Source organism: Siphateles boraxobius, unplaced genomic scaffold (genome assembly GCF_051911475.1).
Source record: "Siphateles boraxobius isolate OS27281-9 unplaced genomic scaffold, OSU_SipBor_1 18, whole genome shotgun sequence".
NCBI lineage: Eukaryota > Metazoa > Chordata > Actinopteri > Cypriniformes > Leuciscidae > Siphateles > Siphateles boraxobius.
Window position 1 is genome coordinate 12,462,129 of NW_027508788.1, and position 21,799 is coordinate 12,483,927.

Below are 21,799 nucleotides of genomic sequence, written 5' to 3' on the forward strand. Positions count from 1 at the left end.
AAGTCACAGAGAAATTTTGCTCATCCGCAAATCAGTATGTGAATTCATCCAATGAGAGTTGCACACTTGTAGAATATTTTCTCACAAATATAAATTGATAAACCATTTATACCTAATGACTTATTTGATTTTTTTTGCTTTAACCTATCATTGTTATATCTGATGCACAGATATAAAGCATGCTCCACTGTCTCTGTGTGCACACTTTTACGGATCTATCAGGCTCCTCCTTTTTTCTTAGCTCCTCTTCTTTGCTTTTTTCCTGTTTATTGCGTCTCCCCTACAGGTAAATATATTTATTTATACGCAAATTCGACGTGGTCTTCCCTCTCTGTTTACATAGAATAGGCAGGATGTAACAACACATGTAAGCTACTATAGGCCTGTAGGCCTATCATGTTTCCCAATTATGATTGAGTGCGGTATGTCATATACGGATACGAGAAATTACTGTATCTTCTCTTCTTTTCCACACACCATTCTCATACCTCCCTTTGTAATCTATACAAGCTTGTCTAGGCTACCTTTTTCCTCCGTATCTATCCCACATTTCTTGCCACATTCCTTTTATTGCCCTTTTTATTAACCCGTTGATTTCAAATTTGCTTAATGTAATATTAAGTAGTATTGGACAGTAATGTTTAACCTTTTGTTTCTCGCTCTTTATCCCCTTATTTCTTTCATAAATCCTTCTCTTTCTTAAAAATATATATCATATTCTTTACTTTCATTCTGTTTTGAATGTTGTAAATATAAAATATTTCACTCTGCCTGGAGCAGGTGTAGTACGTCTCCTGGTGGGTCACGGCAGAGTTTTGCTCCAACCCCTAGTAAACACACCTGAATCAGATAATCAAGCTCTTCAGGGATTATAGAAACTTCCAAGCTAGGGTTTTGTAGCTGGTTGGAGATATACGATGCAGTCGTGGCCTAATGGTTTGAGACTCGGACTTGCAACCCAAGGGTTATGGGTTTGAGTCTCAGTACTGGAAGGAATTGTTGGAGGAGGGAGTGAATGTACCATGACTGAGGTGAGACCCTTGAGCAAGGTACCGAACCCCCAACAGCTCCCCAGCCGCCGCAGCAAAAAATGGCTGCCCACTCCGTGTGTTAGTGGTGTGTGTTTGTTCACTGCTCACTGGTGTGTGTGTGCACTTGGATGGGATAAGTGCAGAGCACAAATTCCAAATATGGGACACCATACTTTGCTATATGTCACGTCACTGCAGGACAGTGGCCCTCCAGGAACTGTGAAACCCTTCTTTGCTACCTTATCAGCAGCTTCATTTCCAGAAATCCCTTTATGTGAATCTGACTATCCTTGCATAAATTCTTCATTTCTCAAATCTTTTCTAAGCGATTTCTGAGCAGATATTGTTTTTAATGATGATGCTGAACCACAGTATCACTCTGTCATGCTTTATTTCTACTACCCATGTTAATCCTCTAACTCACCTGCTTCAGCTATAAATCAGAATATTATTTGAAAACAGTGTTGGAGCAGGGTTGTGTTCCTCAGGAACCCCTGGATTGCATGGCTTTTGGTATTCATGTGGTTCCTGCAATTGGATCTTTTGATCTGTCTGTATTTGTACATTTTACAAGTACCCATTTTACAACCACAGCTGCAATTGAGACCAGCTTATATAGACAACATCATTATTGTCAAGCATTTTTTTATTATCTGACATCATATTGTATCTCTCTCTCTCTAGAAATGTGTCTTGGAGTGACTTGGAAAACCCTGAATTCACCCTATACAGTAGGCCTATATATAAATACCTGAAACAATAATTAGCCTATTAAAGATGACTTGCATAATAGATCCTTATTGTATTTAATCGGTGATGTCTTATTCTGTTTGTCGACAACTTATGAACACATTATAAAAGAGATAAGATAATTCTATAAAAAGTATTGAGATTGAGTCAAAAAGACCAAGATTGAGCGTGCACTCGCAATAAAAAGCGCGCCCCGAGATTCGTGTGAGAGTGAATTCCCCTACGAAGAGATTCGCTCTCGTGCATTAACATCCACTCTAGTGTTAATACGCTCTTGACAGTTGTTATTAAAATTACACGATACAAACTGCCTCAAAAGAGCTATAGGCCTAAAGAAGAGAAGAATGTCGTCTCTGAAAGCTATCTCAGCGCGTTGCCACTGGCGATAAATTATTTCATGGTCAGACTCAGACGTGCCATATAGGCCTACATAACGCTACACCTCTCTGGGTATGCATCCACGTGCACCCCCGCTCCCGGAACTGGTACGTCCAACCGCGAGCAAAACACAGAGAAATGTAAAATCAGAGCAATGAGTCGTTCTTTTATGTTTGTTCAAAAACCAGACTCGGACGCAACAACCCAAGCTTGTAGAATTGAAAATTAAACTGAGAGACAATTATCCGTTTTTGAATTATTTAAAAAAAATGGAAAATGAAAGTTCGAAGCCAATTTTTCATTTGGTTAATTTTGATGGTGCAAATTGAACAAATAACTGCAAAGCGTTACACGGACCCTTGTATGATAAATTTAATTTTTTTGGAATTTTCAATTTCAGAAAACAGAATAGGGAAACAACTATTTTCTATGTATACTTCTCTTGACTTGAAAATCACTAAAATAAAATTCCATACTTCCCAAATCTGAAAGTTATGAATTAAAATTGAACTTTACTCACTTAGACATCTTCGGGCAATGCTTTTTCTCATGAGTCTGTAGACTAGATGATTGGCTGAAACTCTTCCCACATGAAGAGCACTGGTGCGGCTTCTCTCCAGTATGAACTCTCTCATGAACTTTCATGGTTCCTGAATGAGAGAAACTCTTTCCACAGTGTGAGCACTTGTACGGTTTCTCTCCAGTATGAACTCTCTGGTGTGATTTTAAGTGGCTGGATGTAATAAAGGTCTTCCCACAGTCAAAGCACATATAAGGTCTCACACCAGTATGAATACGCTCATGCACTTTCAAACAAGTCAGTCGTGAAAAACTCTGTCCACAAAAAGAACAAACGTGAGGCTTCACACCAGTATGAACTTTAAGGTGTTGTCTCAAGTTTGATGCCACAACAAATGTTTTATCACACTGATCACAGTTGAATGATCTCAATCCAGAGTGACGGAGCAGATGATCTTCGAGAGAGTGTTTGGATGTGAAACTCTTTCCACACTGAGAGCATGTGAACGGTTTTTCTCCAGTGTGAATCATCATGTGATCATTTAGGTGTCCTTTCTTATTGAAACTCTTTCCACACTCAGAGCAGGTTAAAGATGCTTTGACTCCAGATTTTCGAGCTCGTTTTTGTGTGAAACATTTTTCAGTCTGTGAAATGAGTCTGTTTCCATCTTTAATTGTGAAATGAGGTTTTTGAAGCTGATGCGGTTTGTCTTCATTCAATTCCATTGGGTCTAAAATAAACATAAAGTTCTCAATTTAAATAAAGTAGGAGGATTGAGAACATCAAGAAATATACCAGATGGCTCACAATTAAGCAAAACTGTTGTGCTTTTTTCAGTTTTTATCTTAATGTTCCTCATCAGTCAGTAAAGAGAATGAAGGAAAACACCAACCTGTTTGTTCCTCTGTATCTTCATCTTTTATTCTGCAGGGTTCTTCCTTAATCTCCATCTTTACAATAGTATGTCAGTAGTTTCTCCTGGAGTAATTCCTCCTGCTTGCTTCTTCTTCTCCTGTGGGAAGATGGGAATATTCCCAGCATTTAAACTCTCATGATCGGCTGTGGGAGCTTCACTTACTGAAGGAGTGAATTGTGGTCGTTGTTGCTCATTTAGCAGATGATCATCACACTTACAATCACTCGCAATTATCCAGGTGCAAATGTTTTGCTCAAATAGTCGTTTAGAAACAATTCCATGATTACTGAATGTGCACTTTGGGCTCAATATCAAGCCTCATTTTGAATTTGTCCCTCATGTACCGTGCGTTGTGTTTTTCATTTCGTCTATTTATTCTTGCTTTCATTTTGTCCTCTTTTTGTAAATATTGTATATACATAAATTTCCCTTTATTACTGAAGCGGTATAGGGCTCGTGTGCTTTTTTCTTTTGATATTTTCTCCTGCGTTTGGTATAGCGAGGGAGACCACTGTATTTTATTTTATTTTATTATAGAGTTTGTTAAAGTGGGTTTAGTCAGTTTTTTATTTTTTTATTGTTTTGGCCTAGGCCAACCCTGAAGACTTTTCTGCATTTTGGTTTTTGGTGACGTTGAAAGAAAAAAAGAAAAATTAAAGAAAGTAACTGTTAAAACATTTTGTTATTTTCAATTCTTCAAATATCTTTATATCTCACATTTTTTATTAATAATGCTTTCAGTTAACGTTACCAACTAACTAAAAGTCAACCAACCCCCAAATCAGTGTCAACAACTCTTTACTGAAATTATGTTAGCCATAGGCTTGGGCGGTATCCAAATTTTGATACCGTCAAACCTCCTCCCTATTTTACCGGGGTATACGGTATTACCGTGACTAATTAAAAATTATGACATAAGGCTCAGACAGCGTCACCAAACTGTTGGCTTGTGTCTACACCGTTCATAAACTGAATACCAGATCGGGCATAAAAAACACAACAACAAAAAATCAAGGCCAACCCGTGCACGTTGTGTCTGATCCCTGTTGACGGCATTAAATGTAATATGAGCCGTAGCCCTATTTAGACTCAACTATTTTTAATACGTGGGCCGTTATAATATGGTGGCGCCAAATAATTGTTTAACCCAGGTGCTGAGGGGGTGGTAGATATAAATACTATTTATAAATGAGCAAAAATGGGACAATTAATAATATTTAATTATTTTAATTATTTTTATGACAATTGTATTCATTTTATTAATTCATTTAAATTAAATTAACAAGCAACAAGTGTATTTGTAAATCCGGTGACACGCGTCCATTGATTTTTATTAATACAACTTTTCTGTCAGTGCTGCAAAGATTAAGCTGACGATCGCCATCTCCTAGTGAACGCGCATATATAGAGAGAAATGCAAATCATGGATTACATAATCAGAAGGTATAGGCTAGCCTTTTTCTTTTCGTTTTGAATTGTTTCGTTTAAAGAAATTGACGATTGATATCTCCGTAGTGAACGCGCCTATAGAGAGAAATGCACATCATGGATTAATCAGAGAGTATGCTGCCTATATTTCTTTTCCTTTTGAATTGTTTAGTTTAAAGACATTGATGAATCGCCATCTCCATAGTGAACGATAGAGAGAAATGCACATCATGGATTACATAATCGGAGAGTAGGCTAGCCTATTTCTTTTCGTTTTGAATAGTTTCGTTTAATGAATTTGATGATCGCCATTTCCGTATGAACGCGCATAGAGAGAAATGCACATCATGGATTAAATAATCAGCGAGTGGCCTATTTCTTTTTGTTTTGAATTGTTTCGTTTAATGAAATTTCAAGCTTTATTTAGATATCTGTCATGTCTGTGAGACATACACTGAGTGTCGGTTAATTTATAATGAGATTTCAATGCAAGTGACCGCGGCGCGCCAGCGCATGATCAAGTCATGATTATGTTGTCTGATATATTTGATTCTGATTTATTATTGGTTGATAAAAAAAAAAATTAGGATACAATTTATACAAAACGAAATACACTTTAAAGAAAGGCCTTTTACAAAATGAAACTTAATTAAGTGGTCAATGTCTGACTCCCGATGCATCCCATCTTACTCGTGCTGTTCAGTTTTCATTATCAACGTAAAAAAAATAACATTATAATATTTTAACAAATATAAACGAATGCGCTTATTTAATGAACTCGGGGCAAAATGCACCCTCGCAGCACTGAGTGGGTGGTTGTTTCGGAGATGCAACATTAGGTTAGAGGTGTTTCCATCTCTCGCAGTCACCTTTTTTATTGCAACATTTACAAATTGCCTCCTCAGTATTTACCGCCTCTCCCTTCTCTCTCTCTCTCTTTCTCCTCCACACTGTCACTTGATGACAACTACATAAGCATTTTTAGGCATTGAATAAATTATATTTATGTATTATATATAAGTGCCGGTAATGAGGGTATTGAAACTGATACCGTTGCTATTTTAAGACCCCGCGGTATACGATATTACCGAAATACCGCCCAACCCTAGTTAGCCACATAGCATCACTCATCAGAGACTTTTAAATTTCATATCAAAATATAGCTGATCCTATCTTTATCAACTGAAATCCTTACATTTTATATTATCTCTATCTATAATAGTGCTAAAATGTATTTAGTGGGGAGAAGTTTTTTTTTTTGTTTTAACACAGTAAAATAGAAAAGTTATCCTCACCTCAACAGTTAGTGACAGTCCGATGATTTTAGTAAATTGGGTGTGTTCAGGTCAAGAGGAATTACGACTAGAATTGAACTGTGTGCCAACCAACCCTTGACCCAACCAGCCCCGCTCTCCCCTATTTATATTAATATAGACAACATCAGTAACGCAGAGTCCAGAGAGTAAATACAATTATAAACTCCTTAGCAGATATTTGAAGTTTGAATCTCAAAAAAAGATCTATTATGGTGAAAGTGAACAGCTGTATCACTTATAAGATGTTATTTCTAAATCAATACTTAATTATTCCAAATCAAACATGTTTGGGAGATTTTACCAAGATAACAATAGATTGTCGTGTTTGTTTTATATCTGGGTTAAAGAGTTTAACGTGTTTTCCGCCAATAGAGGCGCTCGAGCAACCGAAGCAATGACACACATCCGAGTCTAGGAGAAGAAGAGAAGTGAGCGAGGGAAGGGAACATAAACATGAGAAGTGGAACACAGCCGTTCATTCTGCTCTGAATCTGCTGTTTTCAGACTGTGAGTACATTCATTTTATCATTAATTAGGAGAAATCTAAATCCAAACGACTAAACGAGTCAGTTCATTTAGTGAATCATTCCGAAATTAATTTAAACGAACTGACTGATGTTGTTCATTCGCTCGTGAAACGTAAACTCGTTACTGACTGTTTTTCTTTTTCACATTACAATTTGTGAAGATTATGAGTTGTTTTATATTTTATGTTACGAAACCCGGTAAACTGTTTTTAATGCATGTAAATTATTTCTAATGTAGGAGCAACATACCAGCTAGAGGAGTCGAATTGTTTCTAAACGACTATTTGAGCAAAACATTTGCACCTGGATAATTGCGAGTGATTGTAAGTGTGATGATCATCTGCTAAATGAGCAACAACGACCACAATTCACTCCTTCAGTCAGTGAAGCTCCCACAGCCGTTCATGAGAGTTTAAATGCTGGGAATATTCCCATCTTCCCACAGGAGAAGAAGAAGCAAGCAGGAGGAATTACTCCAGGAGAAACTACTGACATACTATTGTAAAGATGGAGATTAAGGAAGAACCCTGCCGAATAAAAGATGAAGATACAGAGGAACAAACAGGTTGGTGTTTTCCTTCATTCTCTTTAATGACTGATGAGGAACATTAAGATGAAAACTGATATATCCTCCTGAGACCCAGGCATAGACTTTATATTCTGTAGACAGAGGACATTATATTTTAGCGAATTTCTCAGAGATCATTCATGTCTCAGTCCTGTCATGAGCACATTCAGGGCTTTTCAGAGATACCAACTGTTTGGCGGTTTCACCTTGACAAATCCCTCTCCTTGTTGACAATGACTGAATTATCAAAGTTTTGCACTCTTATGGAAATGATAATAGGTTGTATTTATCATTTAAACAGTCATTTTCAAATTGTTTGTCGTAAATAATCATATCAGAAAAAACGTTATGGGGTTTCAAATCAGAATATGACTTTCCTTTACAAAACAGGGCATCGATTTCATACATGTCCTCTGTAGAAGACCTCAGAAATTATACATCAATAATCCTTTGAATTATGAGATGTTCTTATGAAAATGGTGCCAAGTTATTACTACCATTATTACACTTCTTTTTACATTTTATGCTGCCACAAGAATAGGCTACATTAAATTAATAATTTTCTTAATAACTGAATCCAGGGGTTTGTCTTCGTACATCGCTTTGGCCAACTTTAAAAAAATAATTTAAAGAAATGGCATACCCAAACAAAAACAGATACAGTTCATGAACTAATTGCACTAAAAGCATAATTATTGTCTCATTTGAAAGCACACACTTGACAGTTTATTGTAAATGCAGAATTAATTGTTCTTAAAATGAAATACACTGTATGTTATAAATAGCTTCAAAGGTTTGTAAAGTTATGAAATATCCAACATAAGAAAGTTGGCATCTAGAAATGCACTGCAGCTAAAGCCACATGCCTGACCATGTTATATTTCAAATCTGAAGATAAGTCTAAAACTCTGATTTTAATTAATTGTTTTTAAAGATCATGTCAGGTGAGTTTATTTTGAGAAGACTCAAACATGCTAACTGATGTTTATTGTAATTTTCTAAGCATCCATTCAGTGTATTGTAAGGGATTATACAGTCAAAGACCCAGAACCAGATATGAAGAATGAAGACCCGGAGTCAGAATTATAAAAAAATTTAAGAAAAGTTTTACTGAAGATATTTTCCAGTTTCATCAGCAGAAGTCAGCTTCAATACTCGCACAGGAGTTCGTAGGCCGCCCCGCTTACAGTTACAAAGATTAGAGCAGTTATACGATTTCCAAGGTCTAAGCTACGTCATTGCTTACAGGATGAATGATTCTCATTGGCTATGAAATAGATAAACACAGTAATTTTCCACACATATACAGATAGACTGAAGCATATCTCCATCGATTATGCAGCTGAAGTTAGCCACGTCATGACCTTCCAGTTCGCAGATTTGAGTTGCTGGGCGCCAGCATGCCCAGAACAACAACTCAGTCAATCTCAAATGACACACAGCTTTTCCAAGGTTGGATTTGGCCAGGCTCTAACTATAAACAGGAGAGTCCTCTCAAAACATCAAGATAATGCGTTCTTTCTCTCAAGGAGAGCTGAACTTTAGTCTAACTGGAAAGAAAGGCTTTAACAAAGAAATGGCCCCTTAAACTATTGGCTTCAAAGACCCCTATATGTTTTAACACGTTGAAGACCTTTCTCAAACACAAACAAGTCCATATTTAATTTCTGGAAGCTTGCCCTAATAAGCAAGCACTGCATTCAGATATCAAATACTGACATTTAAGAATACATGAAAAGAACATTCAGTAATCACACTGGTAACTTTTATAACACTTTCTATTTAAGTAAAATCTCCAGTGAAATCACAATTCATTTTATATTTAGAAGGGAAAAATATTGATTAATACCTTGATCATAATCACTCATTACATATACATCGAAGCAGCAGTGGATTCTAATCCACCCCCTTCAGTATTGTCTCTATTGTTTCGTAGTGCAAACGAACACGATTCAGTTTCAATCTTCACTGCACACATTCACAGCTCTTTGGCCTGGTTATGGCTGTAATTATTATTTTCTTTTGTCTTCATTATAATTACTGACGACTTTATATCCACACTGTTTTAATCCCTAATTTCTTTGATCAAACGTCTCACTTCACCTTCTTTGAAACTGTATCAACTGCCCTTCTTGAAAAAAGAAAAATTTCAGTGAGTTTTACTATTCAAAATTATTATTAAAAAGGATGGGCGGGTTCATCTTAGGGCTAGCTAGCATGTTATCTTAGCACACCATAAATACATGACAATTTATGAGATTAAAACCATGTTTTTGCTCATAACTAAATTTATAACGCATGTCGAGTGTTTTAACCAAGCTTCTGTGATCTGATGTGGCTTCGGATAAATAAAATAAAAAAACAGACTATATATATATATATATATATATATATTTATAGTATTCTTCTGCACAATGATGATAAAGGGTATGTCAGTTAGCATTGCATTGTATAATCTTCGTAATTGTGTGTTTATTGTCTGCAAAAAAAGTCTCTATCTGTATGTTATAACGATCTCTGGAAGCCTTGTTTATTTAAAGGAGTTCTTGAAATGTCACATTATATGCCTTTTCATCACGAGTGCAATTAGTGGCCTAAATGTGCATAGAGCGCCCTCAGGCTGCCTGTATGCACTAAAGACAGTACATTAGGCATATAAAAAAAAAAGTTTGGTTCTGGTTGGTTGTCAGTTGAGGTCATGGGTCGGTAGGGAATTTATTTTTATTTATTTTTCTCCAGTGGCAGCAAGGGATAAGTAGGAAATTATTATTATTTTTATTTTATTTTACTTTACAGTAGCGATGGATACTCTATTTTTTCATAACATAGCCTACCTGTACTACATGTACTCTACCACCTTGTGTGTCCCAGCTAGGGTTGGGTACCGAAACGCGGTGCCAATAGGGAACCGGTTCCGACGTAAACGGTAGTAACGAGACCGAATTAGAACGAACATTTTGGTGCCTGTTTTCGGTGCCTGACTCTCTTACATACGCTTCATGAGGCACACACGCACACACACGCAAGGTCTCTCGCTCTCTCCCTCTCCGCCGTGCGCGCGCTATACGGTTTGGAGTCTCTTCTGTCTTGCATGCACGCTCTTGCTCGCTCGCTCGCTCTAGATTTCGGGAGGTTTTAACTAATTTGCGGGCATCAGGAAACTTCCGGGAGACTTGGGATGTCTGCCGATAGTGAGCGGATTAATGAAGATGCCGAAGACAAAACGCTCCAAGGTTTGGCTGGATTTCAGGTGTAAAATTACGCGTCAGAACTAGGGATGAGTCGCGATCTTCGAATAGTCGAACTGCGTTCGAAATTCGATCATAAAATTGCTTTTTCGAATATCGTTATATTTTCGCGCAATTCCAATGTGTCATAATTGACGGCGCAGCAGGGTATTTTCCTGTCGGGGACACAAGGTGTCACTAACATGAATGAAACCCCCTACTGTGCGATCTACCAGTGTTTTATACATAGTGTAAACAAACAACAGAAGAAGAGCACCGTGACCGTTAACTCTGCACCCAACAGGTGGGTAGTAAACCTTTACTGTCTATGGTAGTAACAAAGTAGGCTACATTTACTTCCTTACGTTGGGGCGACGTTCCTCTCGTTACTTTATTTTAATGCAATACATGCTGTTAAATGCATAGTTTATTCCAAGCGCGCTGCATCTTTTTTATGGGCATGAGCGATGCTCAATTCACAAATGAATCACTCTTTTCAGTCGATTCTGTTCAAAGACACTGAACTTCTGTTCAGTTTCCTGAACGCACTGAATCCTCTGAAGCGCTATCAAATCACCCTCGGAGTCGTAACAGGAAGATTTAAGAACATCAAGAGCGTTGGATGAAGTGGCCGTGGGCCTACAGTCTAGTGAAAGCAAATGCATCATATTTTTGCCAGCGATTAAGATCTAGTTGAACATCTTCGTAAGCTGTCTGTGAATGAATGATTCCACAGGACGATACATTCGAGTTCATTTCATTCAGGTAATACATTTTACAACCAAACAGATTATTACGCGACGATAGAACTTCTACAAGTATGATGACATTATCCGTTTTTTTGGACATATTCATTTATAGGCTACATTTAAATAAGCTACCATTGCATACCATGGCATCACACGAATAGTTTTGATTGAAACTAATTTGTTTAAAAAGTAGGTTATTGCAGTAACAAGGCAGGTTCGCATAAAATCATTATGTCATGATGACATTATTTTTTTAATCTAACGAGCATCTGGTTTGGCGATGAAAAACGGACTGTCGTGCTTATTGTTTTTTTCTTCTATGTTAACTATGTTAAAAAAAGCGACGAAAACTTGTTACTTGTTCAATTAAAAAACAGTTTGTTTGATGACAAATCGCTAAAGATGAAATTGGCCTCCCTTTCTGTCATTGTGAGTGTTTTTTTTTTTCGAACGATAATGGACTTTTGCTCCTCGATTTTCGAATGCCATTTTTGGCAGAAATTCACATCCCTAGTCAGAACGCCCTCTCTATGCTGATTGTCTGAAGCCCATAGAATCACGCCAATTCATTGGCTGACGGCTCGGGCGCTGCCTCAACGCTCTTACGTTATCATATTATATTGGCTGCTGCTCAGATTTCTCTGCTGAAAAAGGAAGCTTGTCGGCAGCGCGAGGAGCTTGGCAGCGTCTCGTTCCCTATTCAGAGAACATGGGTTACACCAGTAACCAGAGACGTTCTCTCTCATAGGTTCACTCAACGCCACGTAGACTGTGCGTACGAAATACCAAACTCGCCAAGCTAAGCGCTGCCGTAACTAGTACAATGACCAGATAAGTTATATGACTGGTTCAAGCAGACAAAACATGGGAACCTGGAACCTGGTAGTAATCTCTAATAATCTCCAGTATTATTACATTGTTTGATACAATATTATTTTATTTGATATTTTGTAAATGTGAATTTTAATTTTATATTGGTTTATTTATTAGCATATGTTACTTGTATTTATACCGTTTAAATATTTAAGTTAATATTGAGTCCAGTTTGGCCCTGTAAATAAAAGGGTAACGTTATTATTTTTTTAACAAAGTGTGTGCGGTTTCAAGAACCGTTTAAGCACCGGAACCGTTTAAAAAATACAGAGTAGGTACTGGTAGTGGATAAAACCCAGCCGATACCCAACCCTAGTCCCATGTTACACACTGTAAAAAAAAATCCCGTAAAAAAACGGTAAATCTCTGGCAGCAAAGTTTCCAGACGGATTCCGTTAAATTACAGCAAAAAAAACATTTCTCAATTACATGCAAAAACCGTAAAAATACAGAATTTACTTTACAGTCAAAATTGATTAAATTACAGTATATTACTGTTGACAGTGGCTTAGTAAACCGTAGAAAAACGGATAAATGATGTCAAATTACATTAAAAATAATCAAAATTGATTACATTACAGTATATTACTGTTGATAATGGCCTATTAAACTGTGGAAAAACAGATAAATTATGTCAAATACATTAAAAAGACATTCAAAATTGATTAAATTACAGTATATTACTGTTGATAATGGCTTATTAAATCCTGGAAAAACTGATAAATTATGTCAAATTACATTAAAAAGACATTTAACTTTCAGGTTAAACTGTAAATTTAGGGTTTTATAAAGTTATTTTATTATAATCCTGTCTTATCTACCGTAATTTTCTTTTAATATATAGTTTTTCCTGTGTAAAATAACAATGAAATTATGTATAAAAATTAAATAAATACATCAATTCAAATACAAATGTTTGTATATTTACAGTTTTAATTTTTACAGATCCAATTTCACAAGTTTGACCAGTCTCTAATTAAGTACTTAATAATAGCAATTTTATAGTAAAGTTCTGTTAAATTAACTAAATGTATAAGTACAGAATACCTGCACATTTACAGTATTAGTAATTGAACAAACACTGAACGTCAAGATAAGTGATAGAAAGGAAATACAAGCTTAGTATATAATTTAGAACATGTAAAAATATCCGCATTAAAAGGCAATTGTTGTATACCTTTATACTCTAATTTAACTTGTTTTTAAAACATTTACAATTACATGTTGTCCAAAGTGACTTACCAATTACGATAACAATAGAAGCAACAAGTGCAGTGACAAGTCCCAGTTAGTCTAGCACAGTACACATAGCAAGTTGTTTTTTTTGTTTTGTTTACAAAGATTTAGTTACTGGCTCTAAGTGTTTACGAAAACGATGGATCTTTAGCAGTTTCTTGAAAATGTGTTGGGCATGTCATTCCACCAGCAGAGAACAGTCCAGGTAAAGGTCATTGAAAGTGATTTTGTGTCTCTTTGGGATGATGGCACCACAAGGCGCCGTCCACTTGCAGAACACAAGCTTCTGGAGGACACAGATCTGAAGTAGTGAGTTTAGGTATAGGGCTACCTTAAAAGACCATTCTTGCTGCAGCAACTGATCAGTTGCAGAGGTTTGACTGATGCTGGAAGAGCTGCCAAGAGAGCATTACAATAGTCCAGTCTGGATAGAAGTTGTGCAGCTCCGATAGAATAATGTTGTATAAGGCAAATAAGCAGGATCACACAGCAAGTATGGTTTGGCTAAAACCATAAGCAGTTCTGTCTTGGCAAGGTTGAGTTGAAGGTGAAGGTCATTCATCCAGCAAGAATTTTCCATCAGGTAGGCTGAGATTAGAGCAGCTACCGTCATATCATCTGGCTGGAATGAAATGTAGATATATGTGTCATTAAAGGGATAGTTCACCCAAAAATTAAAATTCTGTCAGTATTTACTCACCCTCATGTTGTTCCAACCCCGTAAGACCTTCGTTCATCTTCGGAACATGAATTAAGATATTTCTGGTGAAATCTGAGAGCTGGATCACTCCTCCATAGGCTTCTTCAGGGATTGAAACTTGCCAGCCCTGAAAAGTATTTAAAGACATCGTTAAAATAGTCCAAGTGACTACAGTGGCTCAATCTTAAGTTTAACAAGTGACGAGAATACTTTTTGTGCGCAAAAACAAACAAAAATAATTATTTTATTTTAACTATTCATTTCCTTCTCTGTGGGTCTCGAGTCAGTTAACTTAGTGTAATAGCGTAGAGCTACGTCACACGTAGGCTCACTATTGGCCGACACTGGTCATGTGGGTGATGCGTGTGACGTACAACAACAGAAGCTTACGCTATTATGCTAGTGGACTGACTCGAGGCCCACAGAGAAGGAAATGGATAGTTGAAATCATTGTTTGATAAACTTATGATTGAGCCACTGTAGTCATTTGGACTATTTTAACGATGTCTTTAATTACTTTTCGGGGCTGGCAAGTTTCAATCCCTGAAGAAGCCTATGGAGGAGTGATCCAGCTCTCAGATTTCATCAAAAATATCTTAATTTGTGTTGCGAAGATGAACGAAGGTCTTACGGGGTTGGAACAACATGAGGGAGAGTAAATACTTCGGGCAGGCACTCTTGAATCAGTCTGTGGCTCAGCTCCAATGAGGTTATGACTAAAAAGTTAACACTTTAGTTTTGTGTCTAATGCTCACTATTAACTAGTTTCATTAACATGCAGATGGCAGGGTTTTATAATTACTGAGGTCCCGGATGTGAGGTAGGCTAGTTAGGGGTGTTGGAGAAAAATTGTATTTCTCTGATCTACATATCCCAAAAAATTTGGATAACAATAACTTTAAAAACATGTAAAAACATTAAATGTAATAAACAGAAAAAACAAGCAATTTATTGAAGAAACATTTTATAATGACAGCATTTTTATAACCGTTTTGGTCATATTTGATTGGGGGGAAGAAAGAATAATTGGCTATTATTATTATTTGCATTAGTGCAATTGGTCAAATCGGTGTTACCGTGAGCAAATGAATTGCATTCCCGCTTGAAACGAGCGTTTGTACATATTTCAAATAAAAGTTGCACTCATTCGCAAACGTGTATCACCGGATCATGGATAATTGCGAAGTTGTTGTGTTTGGTGCTGCTGTATTGTATTTGCGGAGAAGACGTCGGACTCTGAGATTTTGGGTTCATGACCTATATGCAAACAACGTCATATCATAAATGATAGGAAACCCAGCAACGGTGATGATTAGCTTCTCCTCCATTTTCTCGGAACTAATGTTTTGGTAGGAACGAAAGTTTACATGGTATGTTTCTCCTGAATCAGCCAGCGCGAAGGACGTCTATATTCCGATTGGTTGCTGGCTTTTGCCGCTGCTTGCCGCCGAACCGCGTCATAGCGCATTACCATAAAGTTAAGCTACTTTCAACTTTCTGATTGACGCTCAAAACGCCAAAAACGCAACGCCGATGGATTTGAAGCTCCTTGGAGCTGAGAGAAGCCAACTTCCATTGAAAATGAATGACTTCCGGTAGCTTTGGAAGCTCAAGTCGGCGGCGGTGTGAACGTACAGTAACAGTAAAGTTTTGAGCTGCCATGTGATTTTAGCTACATTTATAGAAAGTAAAAATGAATATGATTTACTGTGATGTAGCTGCATCAGTTACACCTAGGGGTTCATCATGTTATATTTATTCTAGTCTTCCTGTTCTAGGCTTTGCTGTATCTTTATCAACAAGTACAGAACTGAATTTGATTTCTTAACGGTCTTGATAGATTTAGTCACAATAACCATTACGATTAGCCATGGTTTAACTACAAAGAAAGAACAAACAAAAAAACACGGCAGGCCTATTTTAAGTAAAACTGTGGTTATTAAAATGTTAATAAATAAGCCAAAAAACGTGGTTACTACAATTTTACTATAATAAAATCAAGGATGTTTTTTTAAGAGAAGAGTTTTCAGCTTCCAGACACCGTTTCAAAATGTCCCGCCGTTCAACGTTAAGAGATTCATTGACTGATCAATTATCATAACGAAGGTTTTATACACAATTGGGCAGACTTTGATACGCATAACAAGTCTACTAAAGCTTGTTTTAGGTCTTAAGAGATGTGGATTCAACTGCAGTTGGAGATGGAAAATTGAAAGGCACATGCTGCAGTGTTTTCCCCTCCAGCTCTCGACGCCAGTTATGACTGAACATTTAAGAGTGCTAACGTTAGCTTGGAAACTGTCAACTTAACACAAATCTAATATATCGTTCACATGTAGCATGAGACTCTTACCTCAACCGGTGATCGGTTGGCATGGTGTCCGCTGTGACGAGCCAAGCTCACTGAAAAAGGGCGCGTTATTTCCGAACGGACTGACTGACACCAGGCCTATCACTCATGTGTTCAGCGTTCCTGCTCCTGACGAATACGATTATAGCTTTGAACCACCGTGATCACAATCCACGTCACCAGCGTAGACTGAATTCAAATCTCCCGCTTGTCCTTGACACAGAGATCCAAACTTGACGACAGATCTGACGACCAGCTAACCGTTGTGGGCGGGACTAAGCAACGGAAAAGTAATGGCGGATAATTTGAATCTGCGTCATCAGTCATCCCGCGCGCGTGTGCACAAACACACACAAACACACACAAACACACACAAACACACACAAACACACACAAACACACACAAACACACACAAACACACACAAACACACACAAACACACACACACAAACACACACACAAACACACAAACACAAACACACAAACACACACACACACACACAAACACACACACACACACACACACACACACACACACACACACACACACACACACACACACACACACACACACACACACACACACACACACACACAAACAAACAAACAAACAAACAAACACACACACAAACACACACACACAGTCACACACACACAGTCACAGTCACACGCGCACAAAGCCACGCAATATGCAGTAACGCAGAATTGAAAAAATATTCATAAAAGACATAAAATATACATGAAATTAGGAGAGAAAAATTCAAATGATGATCACAATGAGCATCTTGTAAAACAAGATTAAAAGACTATTCAATAGGCTTGCCTACTGTACACTGTACAAATACTAGCCTATTGAATCATTATAGTATTTTAATCTTGTTATTATTTAACCTTAAAATTCACTTTAACCCCCTTAATGATCTTAAAGGAAAATATGTTAAATTACTGCTTATTTCTGCAGTTATACCCTTTTTAGACGGTGGGCCGAACGCGTTTTTCGTGTTGTTGATCGATCTCCATCGATAGAGTATACGCTTCTTTTATGTACGATATTAAGTCATTATATGTAGTCAAATAAAATTTGTTGGCAATTCTGTTTTGATCATATATTTTCACAAACGTATGTTTTGATTGTCAATCTTCTTAGGCAAATCGCGGGACAGCTCTAGTACCTGAACCAATCGGATTGTAGTTTTTAACTCATTAAAAATACTAACCAATCGCAGACGGCCAGACTAGGACCCGAAATGGGCGGGAGTGACATAGCGGTAATGTTATTGTAGGCCTATATTTATATATCTAACATAAATAAGACACTTTATCTTGAATATGGAGTGTTGTGTGCATGTCACTAGCTGTACATCAACAAACATCATACCCTTTTCATTAACAAGTTGGATCAAGTTTGTACAATGTTCTTTAGAGTGGGTGAATTTAAATTCAAAAGAAAGCCAAATCGCCCAAAAAGCTGTGGAGAAATATAAAATCACAGCCGACCACATTCCAGATGTGCCAATTCATGTTGGTTACCATAGAGAATGCTACATGCAGTATGCTAACAAAAGAAATATTGAGAGAGCCAGCAAGAAGAAAGAAAAGACAGTACAAGAAGTTGAAGGTTTGTAAGGCAGCTTTATAGTGTAGCCTAGTTGTTTGACCTCAAATGTTTGGATAAATCATGGCATAAATGCTTAGAATCCTTTTTAACCCCAAACGTAAGCTATTGATATTTAAATCTCAGAAATAGTGAAATATATCTGAATACAGATATACCAATATATATATTTTTTTAACGTTAATTATACATTTATTCTTATAAAAGTTGAATATGTATTATCTTATCATGACTACCTTTATAACTAAATGCCAATTCAACTATTTGGCTTTAGTAGTATTACAGGCTTTAGTAGTATTACAGGCTTTAGTATTATTACATGGCAGTAATATATATAATGGTAGAACATTTAACAAACAACAATAAATAGATCCCTCCAAAACTATGCACACAAAAAATAAACTCTGCTCATGTAAACCCTGCCAGGCCAGTCCATGGATGTATTAAGAGAAAGGCCAGACATAGCCCTGTGTATTGATAGGCATTTTTGCCAAGGTAAACTAATAAAAGGCTTCTATAGACACATTTTTCAACATGAAATGTGCTCCACCAATCAGATGAGCAAAACATTAAAATGGTTTTATGATGAACCGTGAAAAACAAAAGGCATTTTCATTGTTTCAGCAGAATGTGTCAGGGCTTAGTCAGATCAGGTCAAGAAGATGTCTCACAGGAGGGCTGAGGATCTGGGATTACCTGGGGAAACAGATGAGCGGAGTTGTAAACAGTGTAGTAAAATTATTGGTTCACGGTCTAACAAAAGAGGATTTACATTTATGAGGCACTTTAAAAAAAAAGTGTAACTAGATGAGCCCAGATTAAAATGCATACAGTAATCACACCTTGTGTCAATATGAATAATAAAAGCATACCATTAGGGCTCAGCAGTAACTTGAAGTGGTTATCCAACTTGGTATCAGCTTGTAGTTGCTAAAACTCAAAATAAGGTTGACATTTCTAGAAAATGTATGTCATGAGTAATTAATACACTAAACAAAAGGGGAAAAAAGCTTTATTACAGTAAACATGTCCTTTGTTTTATTTGACAATTTAAAGAATTTGAATCTCAAGTTTTATCTGCTAATAAGTTGGAAGCATTTCTACTACAATTCATGCGGTCATCACATTTTTCTGTTTTTCCCTGATCTTTTCCATTACAATATATTAGATGTAGAAACCTACACCACAAACACAAATGATAATACGCCAACAGAGGTTAGGATATCTGCTGTTGATGTAAACCTATTTAATACATGTTATCTCTTCCATGATAGCTAGTAACGTTAGGTTGTGTGTAGTTGATGTAATCATAACTAGCTAGCTACATTACATGTTATCTCTTCCATGACTAGCTATTAGTTGATGTAGTTAGTAGATGTAAACTTATATGATAAATGTTATCTTTTTCACTTTAATCTGTCTATTAATCGTCTTTCATATCCTAATTTACTTTTAATTTAAATAGATGATGTGCTACTACTGCATTTAAGCACTGCATCACACAAGTTGCAACTTACATCCGTGTCATTCTTTTTGGTGAAACCCACACACTAACTTACTTTTCTTTGCACGCTTCATCCTGTCGTCTGCCCTGGCTCTAACCTCGAGTGTTTTAGCGTTTGGTCCACTGTCTATAATTGCCTAAATTAGAGATCACTTTTTTTTAAACCGACTACCGACAACTTTGATCGGTTAACATTGATACGGTCAACCATCGGTCAAACGGTCATCGGTTAACATCCCTACTCTCTTATCTCCTCAAAACAAATGTTTTCTTCTCTGTGATCTGTATGTCATTTCTAACAAGAGTAACGTTACCTGTAAATACAAACATAAAACGGAATAACGTTAAGTTATATGTTAACGGTTTACAGAGTTCATGCACTAAGCTAACATTAGCTAACGTTATTAGACAGATATAAACTGCTATATTCACCTGGAATCTTGGATGCCGCTGTTAATGTTTCTCGACTTCGGATAGGATTCCTGCTGGAAAATGTTTGATTGTGTAGATTTCGTTAGAGATGATTTTATGGTGTGAACTCATGGATGTTGCTGGCTTAGAGGACGCATGTGCTACGCTACAGTCGTGGTAATTTATTTTTAACGAATACTATTGGTAGACGTTAGTCACGTGACGGTAGAATTCGTTTTTTGATTGGTTAGATGTATAGTACTCCCTCGCGTTTGCCTAATCAGTTTTTTGAAAACTAAATTTACGTTTAATAAACGATGATCGACTCGACACTGCCAACAAACGGATACGTGTTCAGAAAAAAATGATTTCGTTTATGTGAAAAAAGCAGCTACTCTATCCTCGAGGATCTATCATTTCAAAAACTAAAGCAGATAGCAGCGTTCGGCCCACCGTCTATTTTCTTTGTTTTCTAATTTCACAGAAAAAAACTGTAAAATATTAGGCCTACTTAATATTTTATGTAAAATTACACATAACCCTGTAAAAATACAGACAATTTCCTTTAAAAAAAGTAAAATTTATGTAAAACCAAAATACAAGAAATTACCTGCAAATTTAATGGTGAACCTTTAAATTACAGCAAATATCAATAAAATAACAGGCATTCACTGTATAATGACAAAACGGCAAAATTCTGTAAAAAAACATTTACCTGTAAGACATTTACCTGTAAATTTACATTTTTTTCTTACAGTTACACACACACGCTGATTTTAAATGTGTACTTTTTTTTCTACTCCTAAAAACAAAACATCTCAAGCAATGTTTCATCTAATACCTTTAATAGTATTAACCTCAATACAAACCTTCCCAGAATTTTTTAGGCTATAGCTTATATTTATTAACTCACTGGGCGCGACGCACACCTAACCACACACACGTGACTGCTGACATTTTTTTCCGAGCAAGCAAAATGAAGCGAGCGAAAAGAAGTACTGTGTTGGACCATTTTAATAGAAAGGGTGATGAAGTTACCAGTAAAATATGCTGCGCGTTATTAAAATACAGCAGTAGTAGAAGTACGATGCAGTATCATTTGCGAAGCAAGCATCCACAAGCATCGAGTGATGAAGGGCAACAAACTTTGCCCCCCATGAAAGCAAATGAAGGGCGCTTCTCGAAGCTGACCATCTAGCGAGACGTTATCTGTGTATTCCAGGGATATCTGTGCCATCGGAGAGGGTGTTTTCAGCCGCGGGTCTAAATGTCAACAGGCTGCCCTCGAGACTAACCCCACATCACGTTGCTTTTTTAAAATAAAAATTAGACAAGGTGAGGATTGAGGTAGGCCTGCTATTTTGCTATTTTTATTTCTAACGCTCTAACGAAAAAATTGCCTTTTTTGGTAAGCTTTCAGTGTTTTCTCTATTTGTCATCTTAATTTGTTAATTATTTTTGATATTTAGTGCAGGCCTATTTTATGTTTTTTTTTTTATTTGCATTATTTTATTCTGTTTTTCTCTGTTGTCACTGTCAGAAATGCTGCAGGTGCGTGAAAATTTGATCTGAATCCAGGTTCTGTTGTTGATCTGTTCTGTATGCTGCTGCTTGCACTTTGCACATTAAAATAAACCCTTTGATAAATAAAAAAAAAGTCTATTTTTAACAGGTCACCTTACGCGTCAATTTTATTTTCA

General features: G+C 36.7%; 3 protein-coding genes and 1 pseudogene across 5 annotated transcripts in view; 3 read left to right on the plus strand and 1 right to left on the minus strand.

Moving 5' to 3' along the window:
• The window catches only part of LOC143741201 (uncharacterized), a 267,182-nt pseudogene that overhangs the window by 149,250 nt on the left and 96,133 nt on the right, over positions 1-21,799 (plus strand). The gene's annotated exons all lie outside the window — the stretch shown is intronic.
• The window catches only part of LOC143741181 (uncharacterized), a 169,932-nt gene that overhangs the window by 114,927 nt on the left and 33,206 nt on the right, over positions 1-21,799 (plus strand). The gene's annotated exons all lie outside the window — the stretch shown is intronic.
• Positions 2,602-6,342, minus strand: LOC143741198 (uncharacterized). Its single transcript, XM_077233640.1, has 3 exons — positions 6,319-6,342; positions 3,566-3,688; positions 2,602-3,346 (listed from the first exon to the last, which is right to left on the minus strand). The coding sequence occupies exons 2-3, from the start codon at positions 3,627-3,629 to the stop codon at positions 2,676-2,678; spliced, it is 735 nt and encodes a 244-aa protein (XP_077089755.1). The 5' UTR covers positions 3,630-3,688; positions 6,319-6,342; the 3' UTR covers positions 2,602-2,675.
• LOC143741180 (uncharacterized) overlaps positions 6,686-21,799 on the plus strand; it is a 40,388-nt gene continuing 25,274 nt past the window's right edge. The window contains exons 1-3 of one of the 2 annotated variants that reach the window (XM_077233618.1): positions 6,686-6,846; positions 7,105-7,189; positions 7,312-7,431. In XM_077233618.1, coding sequence (XP_077089733.1) covers positions 7,374-7,431 — 58 coding nt within the window. In that variant the 5' untranslated portion in view covers positions 6,686-6,846; positions 7,105-7,189; positions 7,312-7,373. The remainder of the gene's footprint in view (positions 6,847-7,104; positions 7,190-7,311; positions 7,432-21,799) is intronic. The other variant, XM_077233617.1, reaches the window with a different exon arrangement.

Excerpts from the sequence above, each read along its gene's own strand:
- LOC143741198 (XM_077233640.1), bottom strand. The coding sequence starts at position 3,629 with ATGGAGATTAAGGAAGAACCCTGCAGAATAAAAGATGAAGATACAGAG. Across the intron at positions 3,347-3,565 it reads AGAGGAACAAACAGGTTGGT|ATGGAAACAGACTCATTTCA; the intron begins GTTTTCCTTCAT and ends TCACAATTAAAG.